This window comes from Tripterygium wilfordii, chromosome 15 (genome assembly GCF_013401445.1).
Source record: "Tripterygium wilfordii isolate XIE 37 chromosome 15, ASM1340144v1, whole genome shotgun sequence".
In the NCBI taxonomy this organism is placed as follows: Eukaryota; Viridiplantae; Streptophyta; class Magnoliopsida; order Celastrales; family Celastraceae; genus Tripterygium; species Tripterygium wilfordii.
The window spans coordinates 5705517-5730729 of record NC_052246.1 but is presented as its reverse complement, the minus strand read 5'-3'; the positions used below and the strand labels follow the sequence as shown (position 1 = coordinate 5730729).

Sequence of the window (25213 nt, the reverse complement as noted above, 5' to 3'; positions counted from 1 at the left end):
TTCCCGACAGATTTTTCCATTTTCCCCCAAATCTCTTATTCCTTCAATTTCTTCTTCCCGACAAAACCATATGTTCAATTTCTTCTTCCCGAAAATAAATGAATTTCGAAATAGTTTATAGGGATTAGGGGTTCGGTTGGGGTTTCGTTTGATGTTGGGGTTGGACGGACTTGTTATTTGTCAATTTCTTCTTTCTTCAATCTTTGGATCAACGGGACAATGGGAATCTTGAAACGATTAATGGGTATTTGGAGAAATAAGGGTTTGAAATGATTAATGGGCATTTGAAGCGATCTTTTCTGCTGCAAAGAAGACATAAGGGTCCAGGGAGTTGTATATAAGTTGGACTTGCAACCACACTGGTGAAAGGAATCGAACAACGATCAAGCAGCGGAAGAATAAAAATTTTCGATTCCTAATCCGAGGATCTGTTTAAAAACAACATTCGGTTATGGGTTTAGAATAGTTACCCTTGTAGCGCGCCTTTCGTACTGTCGAAGCATACAACGAACACGAACTTTCTGATCGTGCCTCTACGGTATCCACACGAACGATGCAATCTTCGTGTACGTCTCACGTCCACGAACGAAACTCACGAGCCCTCCAGTTGCTAGACCGAAACGAACCCGCCGTATTCAAATCCGATTCAACACCTTGAATCAGTACAGTGAGCAAAATAGGAGAACACCCTTTGAAAGACTCTCAGCCTTTTCTTGGAAGAACTCACGTATATCTTATATGTTTTCACAAAACATATTCACTACTTTTTTTCCTTTGTCAAATATATATATATATATAGTAATAATAATTGAAAACGGAATCCTCCACACTTCAATTATATATATATATTTTTTAACATATATACATATATATATATATATATATATATATATATATATATATATATATATATATATATATGTATATACACGTTCAAAAACAAACGTGGTTTATCTATATATATCTATATATATAACGTGTATATATATATATATATATATCTCTTTATATATATAAAGAAAATGAGATAAAATAGAATTCCAAAAATGTTTGAGTCCTACTCAAATACTTCTCTTGGTTTCTAGAAATTTATCAATACCAAAGTCAAAATATCCTAGTCCAACTAGGACCGAAAAATGCTCACATTAAATATGAAATTCATCTCATGAATTTTACGTTCCGTATTGCTTATCATTCTTAGTGTGCGACCCTGTAGGTTCCCGTAATGTTGGTAGTAATTATAAAATCCTATTTTAGAATTACAAGCAGTGAGTAATGTCTAGCAACATATCACTACTACCCAAATTACGAGAAGGTCAATGTTTTGACTCAACCTTTACCGCGACTAATGTTACCGTGTTGTAAAATTCCTTTTATCCTCGATATCTTGATTGAACACGAGACATGGATATGTCACCCTCGTATAGCTCAATCAATGTTTCCTGATTCCCGAATAAGCTAATCGAAACAAATGACATTGATATCATTATATCAACTCATTTGAGCATGGCCATGCATTTATCAGCTCTATTCAATTAAGAGGCCTTAGATATCAATCTCGTGTTATGAGAAGGACAAATTCCATCTTGATCATTCACATCCCTCTACATAATTTATTATACACCTGATCACCACCTTTATAGCCACCTTGTTAAGGGCAACGTTTGATAGTGTCAAAATGAACAATTTCTTATGTCGGGAACAATGGTGATCTTAGGTCGAAGGACTACAAAACACCATCATCACAATGAAATTATTTATGACATCCATAACACGATCCATGTAATGATTTCATGGTGGGTCGATCCAGTACATAAATTCTCCAATTTATGTACCTACATGTTGACTTAATATCATATATTAATCAAGCACGTATTAGCCTCTACACATTATTGTCGTCCCTGTTAACAATAATATTTGGCTAAGGACATTTAAGAATATACATTATATTCTAGGGACATTATTACAATAATTCATACTACACAGATATAAATAATTGCAATAACTAAAAATAACTTTATTAATAAAATATCCATGATAATATAATGTGCTAAAGAATCATCATATGATTGACTTTAGTGCACACTCTCCAACAACTGGCATTGCTCGAGTCTGTTGGGTAATAACCTTTTGGGCATGGATGATTGATGAAGGTAATAAGCTTTTGGGCGTGGATGAAGGTAATAAGTTTTTGGGCATGATTTTTATTGCGGATCCATGACATGATGATGCAGTGCTTTATATTGAGTTTATTTTGCTGAAAAAATGAATTATGATATGTCTGGCATATGGAAAATGATGAACAAAAAAATTATCGGCATTACTATTTAAACCCCCTATATTGCTTCTCTCACCCCCTATGATACATACTGACAATTATATTATGCCAAAATCAATCAAACATTGTCTTTCACACTTTTCCAGTTTTCCTTTTGTAATTATGTTGTCATTATTAACTTCTCATTGAGAAGACACTTGTGGAAAATAGAAGACTGTAAATGTAAATGGGCCGACCTTCTTTAGCTACCCTTGTGATTCCGCCCATCAATATGTGTATATATATATATGTTTTGATGCACTCATTGATTTTCATTGGTTTCAATTATAGGACGACTCTCTTTGCCAAATATTCAACTAAAATACAGACAAATAATATTTCAATACTCAATCAAATTATGTAAATTACAACACCATGATTTTAGGAGGAAATATAGAACGTCTACACTTAATAAATGCTTATAGTTGTTCTGCGTACGGCGTAACCCATGCAGCTGCACAAAATATTCTCAACTCGTCAATCAAGTTTTGTCGGATGTTTACCGACATATGAATGACCCTCCATATATAATGCCGTGGAATGGTTATGCACTCCACATAGTAGTACTCTTACCATCCAATCATCATCTGTCTTCAATTTCATCCCTTTCACTATGAATGGACAATCTCGTTTTTTTGTGCTAGTTAACCTTGTGGAGGTTTTCTTACTTGTGTAGGTGCCACCACGATCACATTTTAACAATAATTTGTGTCTCCTCTCGAATCCATCAATCTCTGAACTTTTAGTAACAATAACAAAACTCAAATTATGTCCAGTATTCTACACCTTCATTTACAAGATCATGTTCTTCTTGTTTTATTTCATTTATATCAATATGATCCTGTCAATAATACAAATTAACTTTAATAAAAATCAAAATAATTATTAAAAAAAATAAAATTGATATATTTACCTTATCACTATAACAACTAGAATCACTTGACAATTTTAACTCTTCACCCACCACTTAACAATTTTAACTCTTCACCCCATAATTTCAGATGATCCATTTTTTCTCAACCTTGAATGTGAATTGGAACAACTACCATAAGAGAGATGGTTGACTTTACAGAAATGAAAGTAGTGAAGGTTGCCTTGAGGCTTCAAGCTATAAAGTAAACAGCACTTACAAGAGGAGTTGTGATAAAGCTACTAAGATTATGAGAGCGATGGTCGATGCCTGATTCAGTCAGTCAATGCATTGGAGTCTTTATGTAGATTGAAGAATAACTGAGTAATTGAACCCCTCTCAATCTGAACATGCAAAAAGTTAAAGTGAGAGAATATTTTGAATTGATATGAAAGAGTTCAGAGGGTCCCTTCATCTGAGGGGACCGGGGTGGCATTTGTTGCTAGGAGAACGAATGAAGCAAGGGGTGACCAAAAGGGGATGAAAGCGGGACAAGCGTGGCGTATAATAACAAGTAAATTAAAGGACCAAGGTCAAATCAATCCAATCATGAAAAGTAGCACAAAATATTATTAATTTCAAAGCGAGAAAAAGGAAAGCGTGTTTTATTCGACACATATTGTACTAGTCAACCTTGACTACATTGCATTTTAGTACTAAAGTTTCATGATGAAATAAACCTGATAATCTGACAGGGATGTAAAAAGTAAAATTGATAGTGCATATAGCATCAAAAATCATACGTCACCAGTTCACGGCCACGTGTGTTATGATGGAAAAGTGATATGAGAGCTTCTTTGAACCATTATTTCTTGAAATCGAAGGCTGATTTGATAAGAAAAGAAAAGGCACAATGACTCAATTCACCCCTTTCGTATCTTCTTTGAACCATTTCTTGCGAAAGGCTGATTTGATAAAAAAAGAAAAAAAGAAAAGGCGCAATGGCTCAATTCACCCCTTTTCGGTAAGTACAAAATCTTCTACGTTACTTATCCCAACTTAAGTAGCACAAATTCAAAAAGAAAGCGGAAGCCAGTGGATTGATTTAATCTTAATATACATAACAATCCCATGCAGAATTGTCTAAGGTACATAGAAATTTATACCTGGAGAAGAAAATATTTGTCATATTCTCCATTCTAATTAGTGCAGTCTCTTCCTATTTGTAAGTCTCACAGAAAGCAATAGACTGACAAACCTAAAAACTGGTTGTCTGATGGAAATTGATGTCATAGGGAAATTGTACAGCCTAATTCCTTTGCCGCAGTGTCGAGAAATTGTATATCCATTCCGGTAGCTAGTCGGCTGTGAGCTTCCCAAGTCAAGCATTTTTCAATATCAGATCGCCAATCAATGGCATCCATATTGAAGTATTGATAAGAAGGGCCATGGCTGCCACTTTTTACCCTTTGATTCGGATTATATTTGATTGAGCCAGTATGCAAGATATCACGAAGAACTGACGTGCTTAGTGCACGAACATGAGCACTGGGATGAGAAAGGCATCGTATGGTGGCCGGCAGTCGACACTGCACATATTGTCCCAAAAAAAACACATCAACGAAAGTTATTCATAAGCATTCAAAATGAGCAAATACTGGTTCTTTCATCTTTGTCACAGCTCTGCGTAATTATGCAGTTATCTGCTTATAAAAAAAAAAAGCAGTTACCTAAACCACCGGAAGTGGAAATCATGCGTGGTTGAATGACACGTCATTGACAGCCTAGGCACACACAGAAAATTCAAAACCAAAAGGCTGTTTGCTTACCTTTAACAGGTTTGAAAGCCCATCTGTAACTGCCAATCCCGATTCTCCCCAACCCAGCACAGGCTGAACTGCTCTGGCAGTCGCTTCTAGTAGCTGTAAATTTCAAGAAGATTAAAACATCAAAAGAGAGTTGACCCATGGGAGGTATTGGGAAATCATATGGAACTCCGAAACTCCATTTCCATATAAGCCTTTTACTAATCTGATATTTGATCGGTAATTACTTGAAATTGCAGTTCTCTCTATGTCCGAATCATGTAATTGCATAGATAACAAATAAACTCCGATTGAAGTTACCTCCAGCTGTGGTAAAGTGCATGCTTCTCCATCGACCAGCATTCCATCCGTGGCACGTAGAAGTAGGTCTGATGAACCAGCCACAATTAGCAAGGATTCTGGGCTATCATGGTTTCTCATTAACTCCACAATGAGTTTTACTATCCGCTGGTTGATTCTCCACATCTTCTGACCTTGGTCATCATCTTTGGCAATCCATGGCTGCAACTCTCTATCCGCCTGCAAGCACACAAGGCCTTGGAAGTGACCATACAAGGGGAAATAATAATATAAAAAACAAAAAAGAAAGTAAGGCTGCTCATCCTGACACCAACTAGGTGACACTTTCCCCGATTTTGGACAACAAACAAAATAGTCATTTTGATTAAATCACGTACTGCATGGTCAAAATTTTTTAAATATTTTTGATGATCTGAAAGTTTTTGAATTACTTAAATCTCTCTTAAGGAGATGGTGTCACCCTTGGGGTAAAAAAAAGAAACAGCCTTCACAGGGGAGTGAGGATCTCGATATCTAAGGGAAATTCGCAAATTGAACAAAATTTAGACCTGAAGAACCACTGCTGTAGCCGCTTTTGTTGGGAATGCTGAAACAACATTGCATAGTGCATCAACCACCTATTAAAACCACAAAAATGGTCAAATAACAGATATGTTTTTGAAGGAACACAGCAATTAGAATTCAAATGCAGCTGTAGTTTTAATGTATTACCAGCCCAAAAGCTAGACAATCTTCTCATGCATTGTAGTTAATTATAATTTCCATTTTGCCTAGATAGCAGTATGGAGAATTTGATCATGTACGTGGACATCCTCTAACTTTTATACTAGTCCAACCGACTATGGCAAATAGGAAAGATATGGTTTGTCAATCCATTTAATTCACTAAGAGCATCAGAAAAATCGTCAAATGATAATATGACACCAGCTCATTTTGGATAGAACTCATAATGCATTTATCACAATTAGAAAGTTCTATATCATACAGGGTAAACCGCTGGCATTTTTGATAAGTAAACATATGGAATTAGTTTCCCCTACACATGCGCATATTTTTCTCAGGGAGCTATGGCTTCCGACCACCTTTTCTAAATGTTTAGAAATTGGTCAACACCTCTGAAAGCACCATGGAGCATTTGAGTGATGCAGAAATTCTAATACAAAAAGATGTGAAGAAAGAGAGAGATAATACCAACCACATCACCTTGAAAAGCTTGCATGGAGAAAAAAAATCTAGAATTAGCGGGCTGAAATCATAAGACCAAAATACTAATATTTTTGAGAATGGCCACAACTCATAGAAGTCACAATTTTATTAGAAGCACGAAGATTAAAGAAAAGGCCATATCACATGTAGGGAGTTTGAATGTTGAAAGCATTTCTTTTTACAAGGACCTTTTCAAGGAAAATAGCAATTAGAGCCCTCATTCAATGAATTGCCTCTTAATGCTATTAGAGAAGTTGAAGCTGCATGGTTGGAAAGTCCCTTTTGAGGAAGATGAGGTGAAGGCGGTCTTATAGATGCCTCATGCGATTGGATCTTAATGGTTACCCCATAGAATCTTATCCTAAATATTCCTCGAGTAAACAAAACTTTTACAAGCCTTTTTAATTTGCAACACTTCAACATTTTAACCTACAGCTAGCTTAAATGGGAACAAGGCCTCTAATAAATGTCAGAAGGGGCATCCTTCATCAGGTAATTCTCAATGAACCTATCACCAGAATTTTCTGAAGTGTTAAATGAGTAAATAAGCATTTACTGATAGCGAAGCAGTAGAGAAACACAGCTGGCTTTCTACTTTAGCCAACAGCTAACTCTTACATGAAACAATACCTAAAGATAGTTGTACGCCACTAAGTATGAATGATCGAGTTGTTTGAATATTGTCGAAAGTACTATTACTACAGCTGGCAGTACTTTTTCTTTTTTTATTTAATTATTAAAATGTAGGGGACACCTTTAAGTTAGAAATTTGTATTGCTCCAAATGTATCGATGACTAAAAGATATAAAAAAAATACTAAAAAAGAAAAGAAAAAGAAAGAAGCATCACCTGTCTCCATCCTTGTTGGGCAGAAGTGCTTTCTTCACTAGGCTGAGTTTCAGGAGCACCAATCAACTTGTGCCATAGCAGTGAAACCACAGAGAAACATAACTCTTGTTTCTCTGCAAGAACAGATCTCAGGAGAAGTTTTGCGCTGCAATTGAGTCCTATATGTCTGTCCTTTGTGAGGAAATTTGCTAGATCTGAAGCATCTAGTGGAAAGCCAGTAATCCCTGTAGCCAAGTTACATCCAGACCCTTCTTCTGAAAGTGATGTTCTCTCATGTTTGACCCTAATTTCTGAATGGAGTGAATCTTTGCACTCTTGGGTGGATGACTGCACTGAATTGAAGCAGCTAGGATCCACAATTTGATGATCTGTATTGCCATCGAAATTCACTAGAGGATCCTTCCAAAATGGTGCATGCATTAGGTTCGCTTCTAATGGCTCAGCTTTGTCAACAATTGATGCAACCGCTTTGCCATGAATATCAATTAGGTTATACAGTGATGATGCCCTGGAGTAAATTTCATCATCCCACTTGCACTGCATCAAGACAGAGAGTGCATGCATGCAAGCTTTTGACCGTCTAAACAGTTCAGAAACATGAGCAGCAACCATAGCAGCAGCAACTATCTCATTTGAACTGTAGCTCCATGATGTGCCAACTGAAGATGGCTTCAATGAAAAAAGCGCCTCCAAGATTGCTAAAATTCTGTGCGTATGATGAACTGCTGAGTCAATACTGTTCTGAAATTCGTTAGTAGATCCATTCATTTTTGCAGGCTTGGCTACATCTCGCACATCTTTAGAACTTGAATTAGTACTCCACCTTGAAATCAAGGGGTACAACTGCAGCTCACAAGCAAGAGCACATACAGCAGCCAGAACATAAGAGTCAAATGCTGCTACAGGCCCTTGTTTCTTTAGCTTTCTAAATTTCATGTCATTCTGCTTTTCAGTTGTTTGCATGTCCGGGGTGCTCTCATCCAATGGATAACATTGTTCGCCTCTAGGTCTTTTGCTCTTACTGAATTGAGCTTCATGACTAACACATACAGTTAACACAACAAAGAGCAGGCGTGATGCAAGCTCTACAGAGGCACATGATTCCAGAAAGAGTGAATGGACCATTGTACGGATCTCAGCGACAGCAAGGTTTTTGGAGGCAGACCCTATGCTAGAAAGGTATCTTGATTTTCTGCTTTGTTCTCTGGGAAAATCGGGTGGGAACGTACTCTGAAGAATTGCTTCTACAGTAGAAACAAAGATCTTCATGAGACATGCTTCAGATGGACTTCCACGAGGAAGATATTCTAGCACCTTAAGTAGAGGTATGTAGAGGTTCCATGATAATATAGGAGGCTGCAAAGGAGTGGCAACTATGATTTCAGGAAGATCAACAGCTGAGGAACTTAAAGGAATCAGGCCATAAGCAGCTTCCCATATGGTACAGATCCTCCATTCAACCTCTGGGCCATGAGCACAAAGCATCGAGGCAATCCCTTGGGCAGTGGCTTCAATACTTGCTTCAGCCGCAGGCACTTCTATCTGGTCATAAGCCAATTTCGAGAAGGCAGTTAGATTATACATATACACAAATAGCTTAAAAAATTCAGATTCATGTAGAACAGTAGGGAAAGTAATTTTCAGCAATTTAAAACACAAACCATAATGGATAAAAGAGTGGAAGGAAAATGGTAAACTCCTATTTCACCTGCTTCCGGTAGCAGGAAACATAACCGCCCAAAGGTTCATGTTGAACTCCAAATCCCTCCACTTGTCTGAGTGGAGGAAAAAGCAAAGCAGGCTGTGAAAGTACGCGAAAAAGCAAAGCTGCTGCAGCATCAGCAGCTACACCTGCTCTCATGGACATGGCAGTCCCAATTGCCCGCAAGAAATGCAAGTGCATCCAGTTCCTGGGGAGCTAGATGAACAAACAAAACAAACAAGAAAAATAATTGGGGAAAACCTGAAAGCTAAGTCGGCCAAATTCCTGATCTGCTACTAACCCTTATTTCTTGTCAGTAAGACAGGAAAAATAGCAAAAAAAAAAAAAAAAGGAGGAGAAAGAAACAAAAAAGAAGAAAGCAATTGAGACAAATGCGTCAAGTTTTAATACCTACATTTACTCACCTATGAGAATTATAGTTCCTTTTTTGGTTCCTTTCCACAATTTTAATTAAGCATCCATCTAAAGATTATACTTGATAATTACAACCAAATAGCATCCGCTTGCCATATTAATTAGTGAAGAACTTGACAACATACTTCAAGTGAGGCACTCAGGCATATAATTGATTAATTGGGATAAAAGTGAGTTGCATAGAAGTTATCTAGAGCGAGGATACTAGTAAAGTGGTTTGGTAATACTCGGGTTATATGTTTGAAACGCATAGGCATCATAAAGAGGTTAACATTTCAGATAATAAATTGAAGTTTGAAATTTTCAAATGTTCATATAAACTACGCAGAAAAATTAAGGTTCTAGGAGATTACAGTGGTGTTTAAAAGTCAAATGAAATTGATCACCATCCAATAGCAGCATTAGAAATAATGTTTGCCATTGAGAGAATCTAACTTACCCTTATGCCGGATGCAAAATCTTCAGCAGCCCGAAGGAGTTCAACAAGCTGTACAGCAGCATCAAGTGCATCTGGAGCCCAAGATGGTGGTGCTTCCAGAAGTCCAAGAAGCAGTCTTTGGGTCGCACTTGGGGTGGCAAAGGCATAATACCTGAGCAAGAAGAGAAAAAAAATCACTAACTTCAATGATATGAAGGATGCTTCATCTAACAACAAAATCATCCACTTATAATTAATAAACAAGTCTGCACAAACACAGGGACTTTGTTTTGGGACAACATAACCAGATATAAATTTCATCAGTTCTCGAGTTCCATAGCTCTTTCATTCATCCTTGCAGTTGCAGGTACAACAGATTGCACACACAAGTTCTTTTTTTGTGCATTTAGGTATTAGGAAGTTTCCATGTCCTGATTATCATTGTCGAAGCCAACATGGGTTTGCTTTGGACCATCTATCGATGCATATTACCATAGCACATAAGTGGAAGAAAGTCATTCGACAGTCAACACAACATAAAGCTCAATAGTTACCTATGAAATAAACGTGCATATGGTTCAAGAGCTGGTAAGCCAGCAACTAGATGCTCATCCAAAGCAGTAGTGGGGGGAGGAAGAAGAAGAGCAGGAACAGCAACTGCAGTTAAAGTAGCAGTCTCATAGCGAGCAACTTCATCATCACAGACATTTAATATTACCCCAGCACCATTAGCGACAGCCCACCTTGGAGTTGATGGTATTAGTTGAGGATTCTTTCCAGACCCACGAGAAGAAGCTAAGAGAAAACAGATGTTAATTTGCAGTAGTAGTAATATAGTATTTGTCTCAAGGTGTAAACTTAATTATCAAGATTCAGGACAATAAGATGCCATGTGCTACATTAAGCTTTTAAGAGTCCAAAGCCAAGATTCACCAATCACCATCCACTCTGATTTTTTACATCCAGCATCATGCAAACACTGCAAAGGGAAATCTTGAGGCCTTGTGGTAAAGTTTTTTGCTGAAATTTCAGGGGTCATAGGTTGAAACGTCCCCTCCGCAACACTGCGGTACCTATGTGCATCTTCCCCTTTCCTTAATCATGCCCCTCCATTGCAGGAGCCTTGTGATTAGGAGTTGTTTAACCCCTTTTATTATGTTGTCAACTGTAAACTTTGTTTAGGGGCAATAGGATTCATGGAATCCATGTTCTATGAGAGCAAAATGGACACGCCTAGTAGTATCCGACATATTTATATATGCAGCATCTAAGCCATGCTAAATTTAATTTGAGTAGAAAATATAGGAATATCATGATTCATGAGAAAAATTCTGTTTGGTGCCATCTAAAGGATGCTTCCTCAGTTTCTCCATAATCACACTACATCATAGCTATTAAATTTGTATTTAAGGAACAAATTTTATAAACTACAGCTTTCAATATTTTCCATTAGGCTCTACACTTAAATGCCACTCACCAACTTACAGCAAAATTAAGTTTCATTTATCTACTTTTAAAAAGATGAAACCTTTTCATGTGGAGTTCTCTAGTATGAAAAATTTTCCTCTTGTGAAAAACAGCCAAAAATATTTGAAAACCAAGGATGGAAAATTAGATAGAGTTTCATTGCAAATCACTGTCAAATCAGGAGCAAAATCAGAGGCTTAAGAAGAAAGATCTAGCTAACCTGTTGAGGGGGGTTTGAGTTCCCCAGCTGCATATTTACCCATAACACCACTACACCTGAAATACATTAAAAGGTTTGAACCACCAATAAAATTAAGCTAATCTCTACAAAAGCAGCCCTCAATTTGAAGTAAACCGAAAAACAAGCAGATAAAGAAATAAATAAATGGAAAATATAGACAAATGCTAAATCTCAATAAACAGTCTCAAAACTAGTGAAATTCATCAACAACAAAAAAGGGTCCATTGATTTAGCTGTAATTCCAAGTAAGAGATTCAAAAAAAATAAGTATTTCTAGTTAGGATTGAATGGAGATATCTGGCATTTCCATCACCTCACAGATCCACGAATGAGAATTGAAGTATCTATATGTTGTGAACACTTTTCTTTTCCATTTTCTTTTCTAAAATGGCAATTAACACTTCTTTTTTGTAGGCCACGTAAACAACTTGCTGAATAGTAAGGTTTTATGTCAATTTCTTCTGCTTTTCCAAGTTATTCCATACCAGATGCATATCAAATGGCATGAAACACTTAGGACAAGATCAAAGAGGTCTTTTAGTGAATCTAGTGAGCCTACAACAGAATAGATAAAATCTTTATGTTTCAGAAAGGCATGAAGCTTATGGCCATTCTGAAAAGAAGGCTGAAGTTGAACATAAAGAATAAAAAGATCACTACTATGCGAACAGATGCTCCAGAGATAAGAAGAATGAAGTAATTTAAGGTATTGCCTCTCCATACAACATCAAGCTCCCTCAGTATGCTTTCCTTTGTTGAAATCATTATTACCATTTTAAGCAATAGTTGCCAAATCAGTTTCATGCAAAATTTGTATTCTCACAAACTTTTTTTACTAAGGCCATTCACCATGAAAGAAATGGAAATCATTTTCTGAAGCCATGGCTTCCCCTTGCACCAGGACTTTTTTGAACCCTTTTCCCCTTTTTCTCATAGTTTCACCAGCATTTACGGCTCAAAGTTCTCAAGCCGTTCCTTGGGTTGAAGTGGAAGGTATGGGGAAGGGTAGATGGAAGAAGGTATGTTTGGGATGAATAAATTGAATATTGTTTCAAAAAATGGATATGGTAGTATATCTACAGAAGAGGGCGATACACATATTACAAGGAAACTATAAAAAAGCATAAGGGCCTAGAAAGAGGCAAAGAGCGAGTTAAGGAGATAAAAGAGGACAACCCTAACCTAGGAAGCACCGACTCGGATGCGGGGACACGGGATGCGGGGATTCGCAAATTCTCAAAGAATCCATGATGTGAGTGCGGGGGGACTTGGTAAATAAAAAAATATTTATATATATATTTTTTACATATGTATTTAGAATTATAAAAATGTTGAGATAATATAAAAGAACATGGGAGTTTTAAATGAAGCTGTGATTTTAGCCAAATGGATTTAGTCTATTGGGTTAGAAAGTGAGTCTAATGGGCTAGAAAGTAATAAAGATAACAATAGGCCCAATAGTTAGTGGTGAATCTGGTGATAAGGATAGCAATAGAAAGTGAGTCTAATGGTATGCACGTGTCATCGCACAATTAATACTTCCCTTGCATCAACTAATGACTCTTTGTCTCTATCCATTGTTCACCTTTCTCTCTTTTCAGCTTTCTTCGGCTCTATCTGTTTTACGACCAGTCGATTCAGAAAGGGCCAGATTATGATATCCCTGAACATCACCCTCACCTACGATAGAAAAAATAAAAAAAAAACAAAAGAAAACGCCTTACCCTTTCTTGCTCGGGATGGTCGCACTCGAGAACTTCCCTTGATGCCTATCTTGTAGGGGTTCGAGAAGATCGAACACACCTAACTTTCTTTGGGCAGGACGAATCTTTTTTCTATCCTTTCGAACGAAGTCGACGACGAAGAGAAGAAGTGTGAAAGGAGAGCAGGTCTTCGATTCAGAGCTTCATTCGCGTGTGGAAGGAGAGCTTTAGAGGAGGTCGCGATTGGTTTTAAGTGGAAATCCGAGTCCCCCAGCGTCGATGACGAGTCTTCGATGAGTCATTGTTGTGTTGACTGTTCCGATGCGATCAACGCGCGCGTCTAAAGCGTTGGCGAACTTAGTTCGTATGTGATGCGGACTCGACACCCATTTTGCCGAGTCCGGGCTTCCTAGATCCTAACCTAAAATTCATACAGCTGCAGCTTGTAAGAACATAGATCGGACACCTTTGTAGTCATTGTTTCCTGTTTTTCATCAGCCACAAGATTGCAAACAGGACTAATGGAATTATGTGGTGTCCAATGGCTTACATATATATCCAGATTGCAGTTATAAGAGGTCTAGGGGGAGTTTCAGCCGCCAAGCGATGGAAATCACTACATATACCAAATTTGCTAATATCTCGTTAATAGAATTGTCTTTGAGACTATATAAAAAAACATTACAATGAACAATTTGGAGGATCAAGCACATCTATCATCATATCTCTAAAAAACTTATTAGGAGAATATGCATTCACACAGTCACACACAATGTTGAATCATCTAAGGCAAGGATCCGTGCACCATCATTACTGCACATGAACAAGATTTAAGACTAGTGTTACCTTAACTAAGTAAAATATAAATTAAGAGATTTGACTTTCTGAGAAATGCAAAAGAATTTTTATGAATGGGCAAGAATTTACTGTTGTCAAAATCCCAGGCATTGTTCCTAACTCACGAAAATAAAATTGCTCAAAAGCAGTACACTGCTAATAATAGGAAGGATGTGAACAGCAATGATGCAATAACAAACTGGGTAAAGCATGATGTTAATGTCCAGGTTTCTAATAGCAGTCATTTTATTTGCTGAAAATGTTGCAACTTTTGGCTCTACAATTCCAATGAAACCAGTTTATATAAGTTTTTTTCTTATTCTGAAAACAACATTATGCAGCCATCCAAAGGATGAAATGATGAGTTTGACAAAGAATAAACCCAGTCCATTTCTTAATTTAGTTTTTGAACATTCCATTATTTCGCATTGAAATGTTAGCTAATGAATAGGACAGAAATTAACTTTGGTCAAGTTTCCTAAAGAATCTGTTCAGGTGGTCGACAAATATACAAAAATAGAAAGGAAAGCACCATAATTTAGATTATTTTCCAGCCAATACACCACTTCCTAACCAAAGAGCAACACAAAACCAAATGAAAAGGAAAATACACTCACCAACGGAAGTAATCGCTTCTGATACCAAGAGGTGCAGCAAGCAAAATATCAGTAATCCATGGAGATAAAGGCCTTAAAGGTTTCCTCTCCTGGTGCACCATGGTTATATTTGAAGATTCCCGATCTACAGAGTCACTAGTTGTAGCATGCTTGCCACTACTGCTTCTATCTGTTTCACTATTCTGCTGTTCCATCTTGTATATTGGGCGATTGTAATGAGTTAAAATTCTTAAAATCTCCCCACATGCCAGAGCCCACTGTTCTGAATAATCATTCTGCAAAAAAAAAAATGTATACGTACGAAATGAATTATTTCTTTAACTTTTAAATCCCTTGCATGCTTTTCAAAACAAATAAGAGGCCTGAGAAAGGGATATAAGCTTGTAAAAACTGGAAATAGATGTACTACACACAGTTCATTTGCAAAGAATTTTTTTCACTGCTGAATAATAATTAGAGACTCATAAGTACATGAAAAAAATTAACCTGTTATTATCAGTTACCAAGTAAAAACTGAAGTTTTTTCAGTGGCTTTAAATTTATTCTCATTGTTAAATAATATCAATAAGGTAACAGAATTTATAGACTTAACACCACTAGCACAAAAACAGGACATAAATACGTTGAGCTTAATAGGTCATAAGGGATATCTAGACAGGATATCAATAAAGAGATAGATAGGTGGCCGACTCATTAGCAAAGCAGGGTCTGTCAAGGGATGTGGGTTTTGTAGCATGGCTAAGAGAAGAGTCTTAATTAGCAGAGTACAAAGCACATGATAAATGCTGGGGTATCATGGATGTTTTCCTCTTCCATAAAATCATTAAAACTTCCTTCAAACAATACTAGGATTCCTAAAAAGTAAACTAATAAGAGCCAATTATTTATGACTATGACTTGAATTAGGAAAATAACCCAATGAAATATTAAACTTTATAAAAACATAAAAATAAGACTTAATACTAGCTAGGGTAGGATCTGTAAGTTAGCGGATAGGCTATGAATCTACATTGCATATATCTTTGAATTTGCTCTTTCGAGACCTCTTTAGCTCCCACATCAGTACCTTATTTATTTATAAAAGCAGCATTTATCAACAAAAAAAAAAGAAGAGAGATAGACCATAATAAGTTGCTCCCTTAAGTGAAATAAAAAAGGGCAGTAAAGCCTAAATGATGTTTCAAAGAGGGAAGTAATCAAACAATTCTAAAATGAAATTTACAGGCATAACAGGAATGCTATCATTACCTCATTGCTAGGGCAAACTAAGGAAATGAAAGTAGCAAAAGGAGGATGACTCCTATCATACACCAGTGTGCCATCAATAATACATGATATAATTGGAAGAACAACCGTGTGTCCATGCTCCGGATGATGAAGGACAAATGTTGCTGGAATAAAAAATACAGATATCAGGCCAATAGTCGTTAGCATCTTCAATGGAAATGTTATTTTTCTGGGCATAAACAACACCAGTTAAGAATCAATACCCAAAACATCATCAAAAAGCTGCTTTTCATTAGAAGGGTAATTATTGCGAATCAACTGCAAAATGAATAAACATTGGTAAGTAACATCTATCATGAGCAAGAAACTGCAAATCTATCAGTAAAATTTGCAATTTTTGTATCAGTACTGAAATAGAGTGCTTCTTTAAGTTCCCGAAGTTGAGAAAAATGTTTTCTTAAAAAAAAGAACAGACCTCAGCAATATCCTCAGGAAATCTTTCCGATGTGAACTGGCCAAAGTACTCCACATAGGCCGTGACTTCAGCCTGTGCCAACATTCAAATAAATTAAGTAGCTTATAAACACATTATTTTGAAAAGGGAGAAGTTTTCAAATGGCCCCTCTACTTTCATTAATGAAAGGATCATTTTGGCCCCTGAACTTTATTTAGGATCAATTTAGCCTCTCAACTTCTAATAATGTAGTCCGTTAGCCCCTGAGCCCATTTTTCATCAATTTTTGCAGATGTGGCAGATGTTTTCCGTTACTTATATGACACGTGATTTTCATACTTGCTACCACATCAGCTAAATAGACGGAAATTGTAACGGAATACAATTTTGAAAGTTCATGGGCTAAATTGATCCTAAATGAAGTTCAGGGGCTAAATTGATCCATTCACGAAAGTTCAGAGGCCATGTCAATACTTATCCCTTTTGAAAAATACAAAAATTTAGTCACCAAGGGAAGAAGTGAGAATAGGCAGAGAATATAGGAACTCAGAAAATATTCAACAATGAAGAAGGAAAGAAAAATTTATTGAAAGATCTTAGATAGAAGAAAATCTTATTACTGCAAGCTTAAGATCAAATGAGATGTCATTGAATATGTATATATTTTTGCCAAACATCTTATCCACCATCTGAAGAATTATCTGGCAGCACATTAACTGACATCAGCCACACTTTTGTACCATCATTCTTTTTAAGATAAACTCCCTTTGCAATGGAAATGAACTCTCATAGAGTATTCAGGAACTCTAAGAACAAGGGGAAAAAGTGGTAGCCTGGTAGGAGTTCAAGAGAAGAAATTTGAATACTTGATACCACATAAAGAATTCTTGCATACCCAAATGCCATGGTATCTCATCCTCCTAATTCCTAAATACAACAGAATCAAGCAGAACAAAGACACCCATCCCTCGTTCACTGATCTACCAATCATTGCCCAGCTAGTGGATAGACAAAACCCTGGAACCCATTTCTTCGAGCACATTGAGGTGTCTTAACTAATAGCAAAAAAGTGAAATCCCTACTGTTTTCTATAAATTTAGTTATCATAATGAAAAAATGTCATTTGGAAAAATCACTCAGGGTCAGCCAATCTATTCTCATGCTCAGGTAGCTGTTGGTATTAACAGGTATGGAGCTTTCAATTTCGGCATTCAACACATGCTAAATCACACAATTTACCATGAGAGTTTGAGACTCTTCAAAAGATTTGAATGCAACTTTAACAAAACTGTACATGTTGTTCTTAGTTTCTGAACAGAACTGACACATGTTTTATTTCCAGACAAGCCTTATTCAGCCAGCTTCAATAAGCCAACTTCTCGATATCTTAGTTTGAGCCTCACTCCAACTTCCCTAGAATCTATGCTTCGGCAGTCTACGTAGAAGCAGTGTCCAATGCTCATCCATGCATATGTTCTCATAATAAATAAATGCTGATTAGAAAGAAAATGGGCTCTATAGGATCAACTTATAGTGTAGCTTGAAATAGGCATAAATCTAAAAAAGATAATACGCTACAATTTACTATTGGTATGGGTTCATGTAACCGATCTCAAACTGTTTAGGACAAAGTTTAAATGATGCTATTACACAAATGAGTAATTTAGAATTGAATCACTTCATTAAAGAGAAGACCAAATGTAGGCTGCATCTTGACCACTAATAAAAAAATAAAATCAATGGATTTAAAGTGGAAGGTTTTCCAGCAACCTTTTGAAAAAGTGTAGACCATTCATACCAAAATCTTAATCTCAAAGGAAGGGAATCATTTTTCTTGTTTACATAATACACTTAAGTCTCTCACACTAATCCTCACATATGGGCTGGAGTGCTGGACATGTATCCTTTAAGTGGGTAGGAGAACTGCTTCTTATTTATAGCCTTTTGCCTTTACCACCCGTAATGTGTTGGCAGGACTGACTTTTCAACGGAATACATTTAATTTATAGGTGAGCGGTGAAATTCAACAAAGGATTTGGTGCTTGCCAAGGGCTCTAATACCATTCAAAATGCCGTATAACCTAAATGTTTAAACTGATGGGAAGGCGAACCATTTAGTATTGTTCATGTAACACCAATCAACCACTACAAACAACCCTATAGTCTCTTTCCACATCAAACCACCATGTGCAACTCTTACTTAGCTAAAATAATTGATAAAACTCGTTACTAATAGGTATAAGAGGAAGAATAAAGAGCATCAGAAAGCAACAAGTGGAGGGTCTTGATAAAGACACGTGGCATCTTATTATTAGTGGGTCAGTTTTTGTATTCAGTACCTGGGGTTTAAGTGTGGTAGTGGGAGGTGTAGTCTGCATTTTGGAATTTGGAGACATTTTGTCTAGTGGAGGTCCTAGTCCCTCGAAGGCTAGGTTTATCGTGTATTTCCTCGTTATTTCCTTTCAATCAAATACAGCAATAGCTTCCTGCTGGTTTCTCTGGTGTTTCTATTGCTTGTTCTTTGATATTTCTAGTATTATTGTTATCATTGGTATCGGAGCAGTAACGGTTCTAGTATGGAAAAGGCAAGGATGGAAAGTAGAACAAATGCTTTAGAGAAGGATATGGGTGATATATGAAGACTGTTGTGGGCAGTTTGAAGTAAGACATGGAGACAATGAAACTCTATTTGGCTAAGATGAGAGATTTTCTAAAGGTTCACGATCTGCCGCCGAAGGGAAAAGAAAAAGAGGATGGTGAGTCTTCTCGTCCTCCGGACACTGTCTCAAACCCATGAACAACAGGGGACGAGGATTTCAACCGTAGGAAGCTGGATTTGCCAGTTTTTTCGAGAGATGACCCCACTGGTTGGTTGTTTAGAGCAGAGATATACTTCACAGTGAATCAGGTTGCCAACGACGAGCGCATCGCAACTACGGTGGTTTGTCTTGAAGGTAAAGCATTTAGCTGGTTTCACTGGGTCGAATCACATGCGCCCATCCTCACTTGGTTTAGTTTTAAATATGCTCTGTTAAGGCGATTCCGCAGCTCTCAGGAAGGTATTGGTTATGAAAGCTTGGTGGTGCTCCGGCAAGAGGGCACTGTGGATGAGTATCGAGAACGCTTTGAGCATCTTTTGGCGCCGCTCCATGACGTTAGCGAGGAAATGTTGGCGGACATCTTTGTTAATGGGCTTAAGGAAGTCATTAGGGCTGAAGTAAAGATGAGCCCTACCTTAACCCTAATGGGCTTGATGGAACTGGCCTAAAGGGTAGAAGATAGGAATCTGGCTTTGGCTCAAGCTAAGTCACGTTCTTTCAACTTTGGAGGTAATCGCAGTAATAGTTTTTCTAGCAGTTCTGTGAGAGCTTCTGAGCCATCACGTTCTTCCCCAGTCAACAAAACTGACCTACGAGACAGCAAGACCATTAGAGGCCCACCCCATGGGGTAAAGAGTGGCCATGTTCGCCACCTTTCCAATTCGGAGACCCAATGTCATTGTGAGAAAGGACTTTGTTTTCGTTGCGACGAAAAATACCATCCCGGCCATCACTGTAAACATCGAACTCTGCAACTCCTTCTAATCTCTTATAAAGAGGAGGATGGGGAGGAAACAATTGTTGTACAAGAAGAAGACCCTTCCCATTCCAACTGCAACTTGGGAAGAGATCACTATGGATTTTTTAGGGGGTTTTCCAAGGCTAAAACAAATGGATACTATATTGGTGGTGGTCGATCGCCTTGCCAAGTATGCCCATTTCCTAGTGCTGGGGCATCCTTATACAGCCACTGAAGTTGCTGCTTCGTTTACCAAGGAGATTGTTCGCTTGCATGGATTCCCAAAATCTATTGTATCCGATCATGACAGCGTCTTTGTGAGTCATTTATGGTCTGAGTTGTTTAAACTATCAGGGACTACTTTGAAGATGTCCACTGCTTATCATCCTCAAATGGATGGATAGTCGGAGGTGGTAAACCGCTGTTTGGCAGAGTACCTCAAGCGATTCACAAGCCTTCATCCAAAACAGTGGCCAAAATAGGTGGCGTGGACGGAGTATTGGTATAATACATCCTACCACATCTCAACGGGTATGACTCCATTTCAAGTATTATATGGTAGGCATCCTTCTGTGCTTTTAAAATTCTCTGGAGATAACTCAAGTCTAGAGAAGGTGGATTTGCTCTTGCAAGATCGTAATGTTGTTCTAGGATCGTAATGTTGTTCTAGAACAGATCAAAGAAAATCTTGCTGTCGCGCAAAATCGAATGAAACAATACGCTGATAAGAAGCGTAGGGAAGTGAACTTTCAGCCTGCAAACAATGTTGTTAAAGGCGAAAGGCGCACAGCCCTTCAAACACTCGAGGGGCAAGGCGCCCGCCCGAGCGAAGCTAGGCGCAATATTTTCTAAAAAAAGATAAATATATTATATTGGCTAGATTGCAAACATACATGCAATTTCATTTAGTAGCAAAAGTATCAAGAACCAAAGATGATGAAGAAATGGATGTCGATTTGTTCTTAATAATGGAACCAATCGAACGCTGTAAATTTTACAGAGCGCTTTGAAGCTGTAACAATTGAATGAGCAGTTCAGTTGTATTATACATATGAAAAATAATAAGAAAGAGCCGCAAGGAGAGATGAGACTAAGTAGAGGAGAGAGGAGAGACGACGAAGAGACGCTGCAGCAGAGACACGCAAGAGACAGCAAAGTCGATCTAGGTGGCAAAGATGTTTGACTACTAGTCTCTTTAAAATAACATCAAAAAATAGAAGTCTCTTTAAAATCCCCCTAACCCTTTTGTCCTAGAACTAGAAGTCTCTTTAAAATAACATTAAAAAAATAGATCTTAGAAAATAGAAACCACGTGTCCCATTTTCTCCCATATCTAGAAGTCTCTTCAAAATAAAATTTTAAAAAATCTTTAAAAAAACCCACGTAAACCTCCTTTTTTCTCCTAAGCGCACGCCCGACTAGCCTTGCGCCTGGTCTGAGGCGTGCGCCTAGGCCACGCCTGGCAGAAGCCAGGCGATTAAGGCTAGGCGAGGCCTTTAGGCTGGGCCTCGCCTCGCCTCGCCCGACGCACCTACGCGCGCGCCCAGCGGCCTCGTGACAACACTGTCTGCAGTCCTTCTTTAGCCGCAACCTTATAAATTTAAATCCCTAGCAAGACGTCCCTATCACAAGCTTAGCCCCCACTATTATGGACCTTTTACTGTTCTGGAGAGAATTGGTGGTGCAGTTGCCTATCGCATAGAATTGCCTCCAGGAACTCTTATCCATCTTGTATTCCATGTATCACAGTTAAAAGCATCCCTAGCCCTGAATGTAGTTAGCCAACCACTGCCTCCTGGTTTGAATGATGAGATGGAATTAATAGTTTTCCCTGAAAAGATTAAACAGGTAAGGAAGCTCCTCAATGGTAACCTTGAAGTTCTGATCAAGTGGCGTCATTTGGATGAATGTGACAATTCATGGGAGTTCGCAGGTGATATCATGGAACAGTTTCCCACTTTCAACCTTGAGGACAAGGTTAAGCTCGTAGGGGAGGGTGTTGATAGACTCATTACTAACAGGTATAAGAGGAGGAATAAAGAGCATCAGAAAGCAACAAGTGGAGGGCCTTGATGAAGACACGTGGCATCTTATTATTAGTGGGTCAATTTTTGTATTCAGTACCTGGGGTTTAAGTGTGGTAGTGGGAGGTGTAGTCTGCATTCTGGAATTTGGAGACATTTTGTCTAGTGGAGGTCCTAGCCCCTCGAAGGCTAGGTTTATCTTGTATTTCCTCGTTATTTCCTATTTTCCTTTCAATCAAATACAACAATAGCTTCCTGCTGGTTTCTCTAGTGTTTCTATTGCTTGTTCTTTGATATCTCTAGTATTATTGTTATCAATAATCTTCACAACAATAAATTTTATTTTTTTTTTAATTTCTAAACTAACAACAATCCTCCAACATCCAGAGAACTTGTAAAGTTGTAAACCCAAAAACACATCTAACAAAACCCTCCAAGCCACCTCCAAATCTCAGAACCCTAGTATTATCTTTCATTGGGTAAATTAAAAAAAATGCCTTAGGTTCTGGGGGCACTTCCTTTTCTGGGAACATTTTTGATCATCTGTTTATTTCCTCCTTGTAATTTGTTTGGGCTGCACCCCCTTGGTGCTTGAATAAAACTTTTTCCATTAAAAAAAAGAAAGAGGCTTCTCGAGTCTTGGGGCTGCCACAGTAGATCTAAGTAGCAATAACAATCCCCATCGTTGATTGTTGTGCTTCAGTGATTAAGATAGTAGTTATTACACATCCCTGTACATTTTATAGTCATTGAAAAAGGAAAAAAAGGAACTAGTAATTTTGAAGACTCCTCTGCAAAACCATATTTTAAACCTTGCGATGCTGAGAATTCAATACCCAAATAGAACAGCTTAAAAGCTGAAGAAAATATATGAAAAGAATATAGAACTAATATTATGGAACTGCCAATGCCTTTAAAGTTTGCTCTTTGCTGTTATGATGATATCATATGTCAAGAATATCATGCTTTCCATACATCTCCACTGAGCATGATTACAAACAATAACCCCATAGCAACTAAAATTTCAGAAGGGAGGCACAGATCACACATCTAATACCCTATAAGTAAAACAAATAAGAATTGTAGCATTTGAAACTAAAAAAGAAGTGTTGTTTATCGTACCTTTCGTAGCAGTGCATCTTGAGGGGGAGGCCTGAACAGTGAGGAGAATTGAAGGCCATCAATCCACCTCACAGATGAAGTAGCCATGGATCAATATTTCCTTGCAAAAGCAAGGAGAACACAACAAGTTAATACTCTAGATGCTACCAAGCAAGAATCAAAATGCCATAATTCAACATCCGCTGCAGAGTTATCACTCCCAGGCTCGATAAATTATCAATTCAAAACAGAGAATCAAGGGGCCGTTACGTCCAAATCTTCAAATGATCATTACAACCTCTTCCATATCAGAACTGAAATTTAATCTGTTCACCAAAAACTTTAACAGTGTTAGACCTTCAAAATTGGAGAAACCTACCAACTCTCGAATCTGATGCCCTGCAACAACAGGTCTAGAATCAAAACTGGAACAGATACAAAATATTGTGATTTACCGAGAAAAAAATGGCGGTACGAAAAAATTAAAACAGTAAGATCCCCTCTCAAATCCGCAAGAAAAATTATATCAAGAACAACTCGTATATACTACGCTATTATTTGCTACAAAATATGAATTTCTATCAGATAACGATTTTGAAGTTAAATCTTTGCTACGAAGAACAAAATTCAAGGGAACAACAAATACTTTTAAGAAAAATAAAATCAACTCAAAAAAATTTCAAAAAGGAAAAATAGCAATAACAACATATATTTCTCACAGATTTTCTGCCAAAATAAATTGAGGAAACAATTATTTCACTTAAAACAAAAAAATAAATAAATTAGAGTGCTATTTGCTCAGAAAAATTTTTAAAAATAAATAAAAACGAGGAACAGAAAATCAAAAAAAAAAAAATTTGACAAGAGAGAAGTCGGTACCAAGAGGATAGAGTTCGGAGCAATTCGTCTGCAAAATCACATCTATATTATCTTTACAAATCCAAGTTTTGTTGCTTTGGAATTACTTAGAGGTTGCAGTTCGGCAGAGAGAGAAGAGGAGGTTGGAGGAGATCTTTAGACGGACTCTCCTCGCAGATTGAGTTATTGAGCTGCCACCGTGGAAATGATATTTTTTCGTCTCTCGCCTTGAGAGTCTGCTTGTCCTGCCACGTAACATGTGTCATTCACATGCACCCATATATACACATACATACATTAACATGCATGCATTGAGTTGTCAAAAGGAGCTTAAATTACGGGATGAGATGTGATTGGTAAATAAAAGGATAAGTATTGACAGTCCCTCAACTTTCGTGAATAGATATTTTAATAGATATTTTGGCCCCTAAATTTTATTTAAGATCAATTTAACCTTTGAACTTTCATAATTGTATTCCGTTACCATTTTCGTCTATTTAGTTGATGTGACAGCAATTCTAAAACCCACGCATCATATAAATAACGGAAAACACTTGTCACATCAGTAAAAATTGACAAAAATTGAGGGGCTAAATTGACCCTAAATGAAGTTCGGGGGTTAAAATGATCCTTTCATTAAAGTATAGGACCATTTAAAAAATTATCCTATAAATAAAATAATATTTTTAACAAAAGGACTAGATGAAGTTGTATGGGTATAGTCATAAAATATTGGTTAGAAATTGAAGATGCTTCTGCGACTCTCCAATTCCAAGGTTGTCATTAGTTGAATGGCAATCACATTGCATGTAAAAGGATCACCCACTCATTAAGTCGTGGGTTTGAATCTCATCCCCTCTCCAAATCCCTGTTCAAAAAATTCCAAGGTTGTCACGTGCTAAAAGGAGTATGTTTTCCTTATTAATTTTTTTTTTGTTAATTAGCACTAAATTCTTCAAAAACAAATTTTTATCCTAATAGGTTGATTATAATTTTTTACAATTCATAAAATTCTTAAGTAAAAAAGATATTTTCATTAAAGATAAATAATTTAAAATATCTATTTTATTGAGCAAAGTACCATCAACCCCTTACTTTACTTCTTAATTTTAACAACTTTTTGTTAACTAGCACCGCCCCTTACGACCCACGTCGCAATCTACATTTGATGAAGTACAAAACTTTCTCTGGTTATGATGACGTCACTGGTCAAAAAGTACGTA

General features: G+C 37.2%; 1 protein-coding gene across 3 annotated transcripts; it reads right to left on the bottom strand.

Moving 5' to 3' along the window:
- Positions 1 to 4192: 4192 nt before the first annotated feature.
- LOC119980078 (protein GIGANTEA-like) lies at positions 4193 to 24226 on the bottom strand. Of its 3 annotated transcripts, none has more exons than XM_038822736.1 (15): positions 24012 to 24226; positions 23154 to 23531; positions 16471 to 16542; positions 16259 to 16313; positions 16017 to 16159; positions 14769 to 15043; positions 11591 to 11646; positions 10458 to 10698; positions 9925 to 10075; positions 9057 to 9266; positions 7349 to 8890; positions 5842 to 5910; positions 5294 to 5512; positions 4997 to 5089; positions 4193 to 4756 (listed from the first exon to the last, which is right to left on the bottom strand). In XM_038822736.1, the coding sequence occupies exons 2-15, from the start codon at positions 23238 to 23240 to the stop codon at positions 4457 to 4459; spliced, it is 3513 nt and encodes a 1170-aa protein (XP_038678664.1). In that variant the 5' UTR covers positions 23241 to 23531; positions 24012 to 24226; the 3' UTR covers positions 4193 to 4456. The 3 variants fall into 3 exon arrangements, with proteins under 3 accessions (XP_038678664.1, XP_038678663.1, XP_038678665.1); XM_038822735.1 differs by having other exon boundaries at positions 23154 to 23458; XM_038822737.1 differs by lacking the exon at positions 9057 to 9266 and having other exon boundaries at positions 23154 to 23458.
- Between the last annotated feature and the right edge of the window lie 987 nt (positions 24227 to 25213).

Excerpts from the sequence above, each read along its gene's own strand:
- LOC119980078 (XM_038822736.1), bottom strand. The coding sequence starts at position 23,240 with ATGGCTACTTCATCTGTGAGGTGGATTGATGGCCTTCAATTCTCCTCA. Across the intron at positions 16,160-16,258 it reads GCTTTTTGATGATGTTTTGG|CAACATTTGTCCTTCATCAT; the intron begins GTATTGATTCTT and ends TTTTTATTCCAG. Across the intron at positions 9,267-9,924 it reads ATTTTGCATCCGGCATAAGG|CTCCCCAGGAACTGGATGCA; the intron begins GTAAGTTAGATT and ends TTGTTCATCTAG.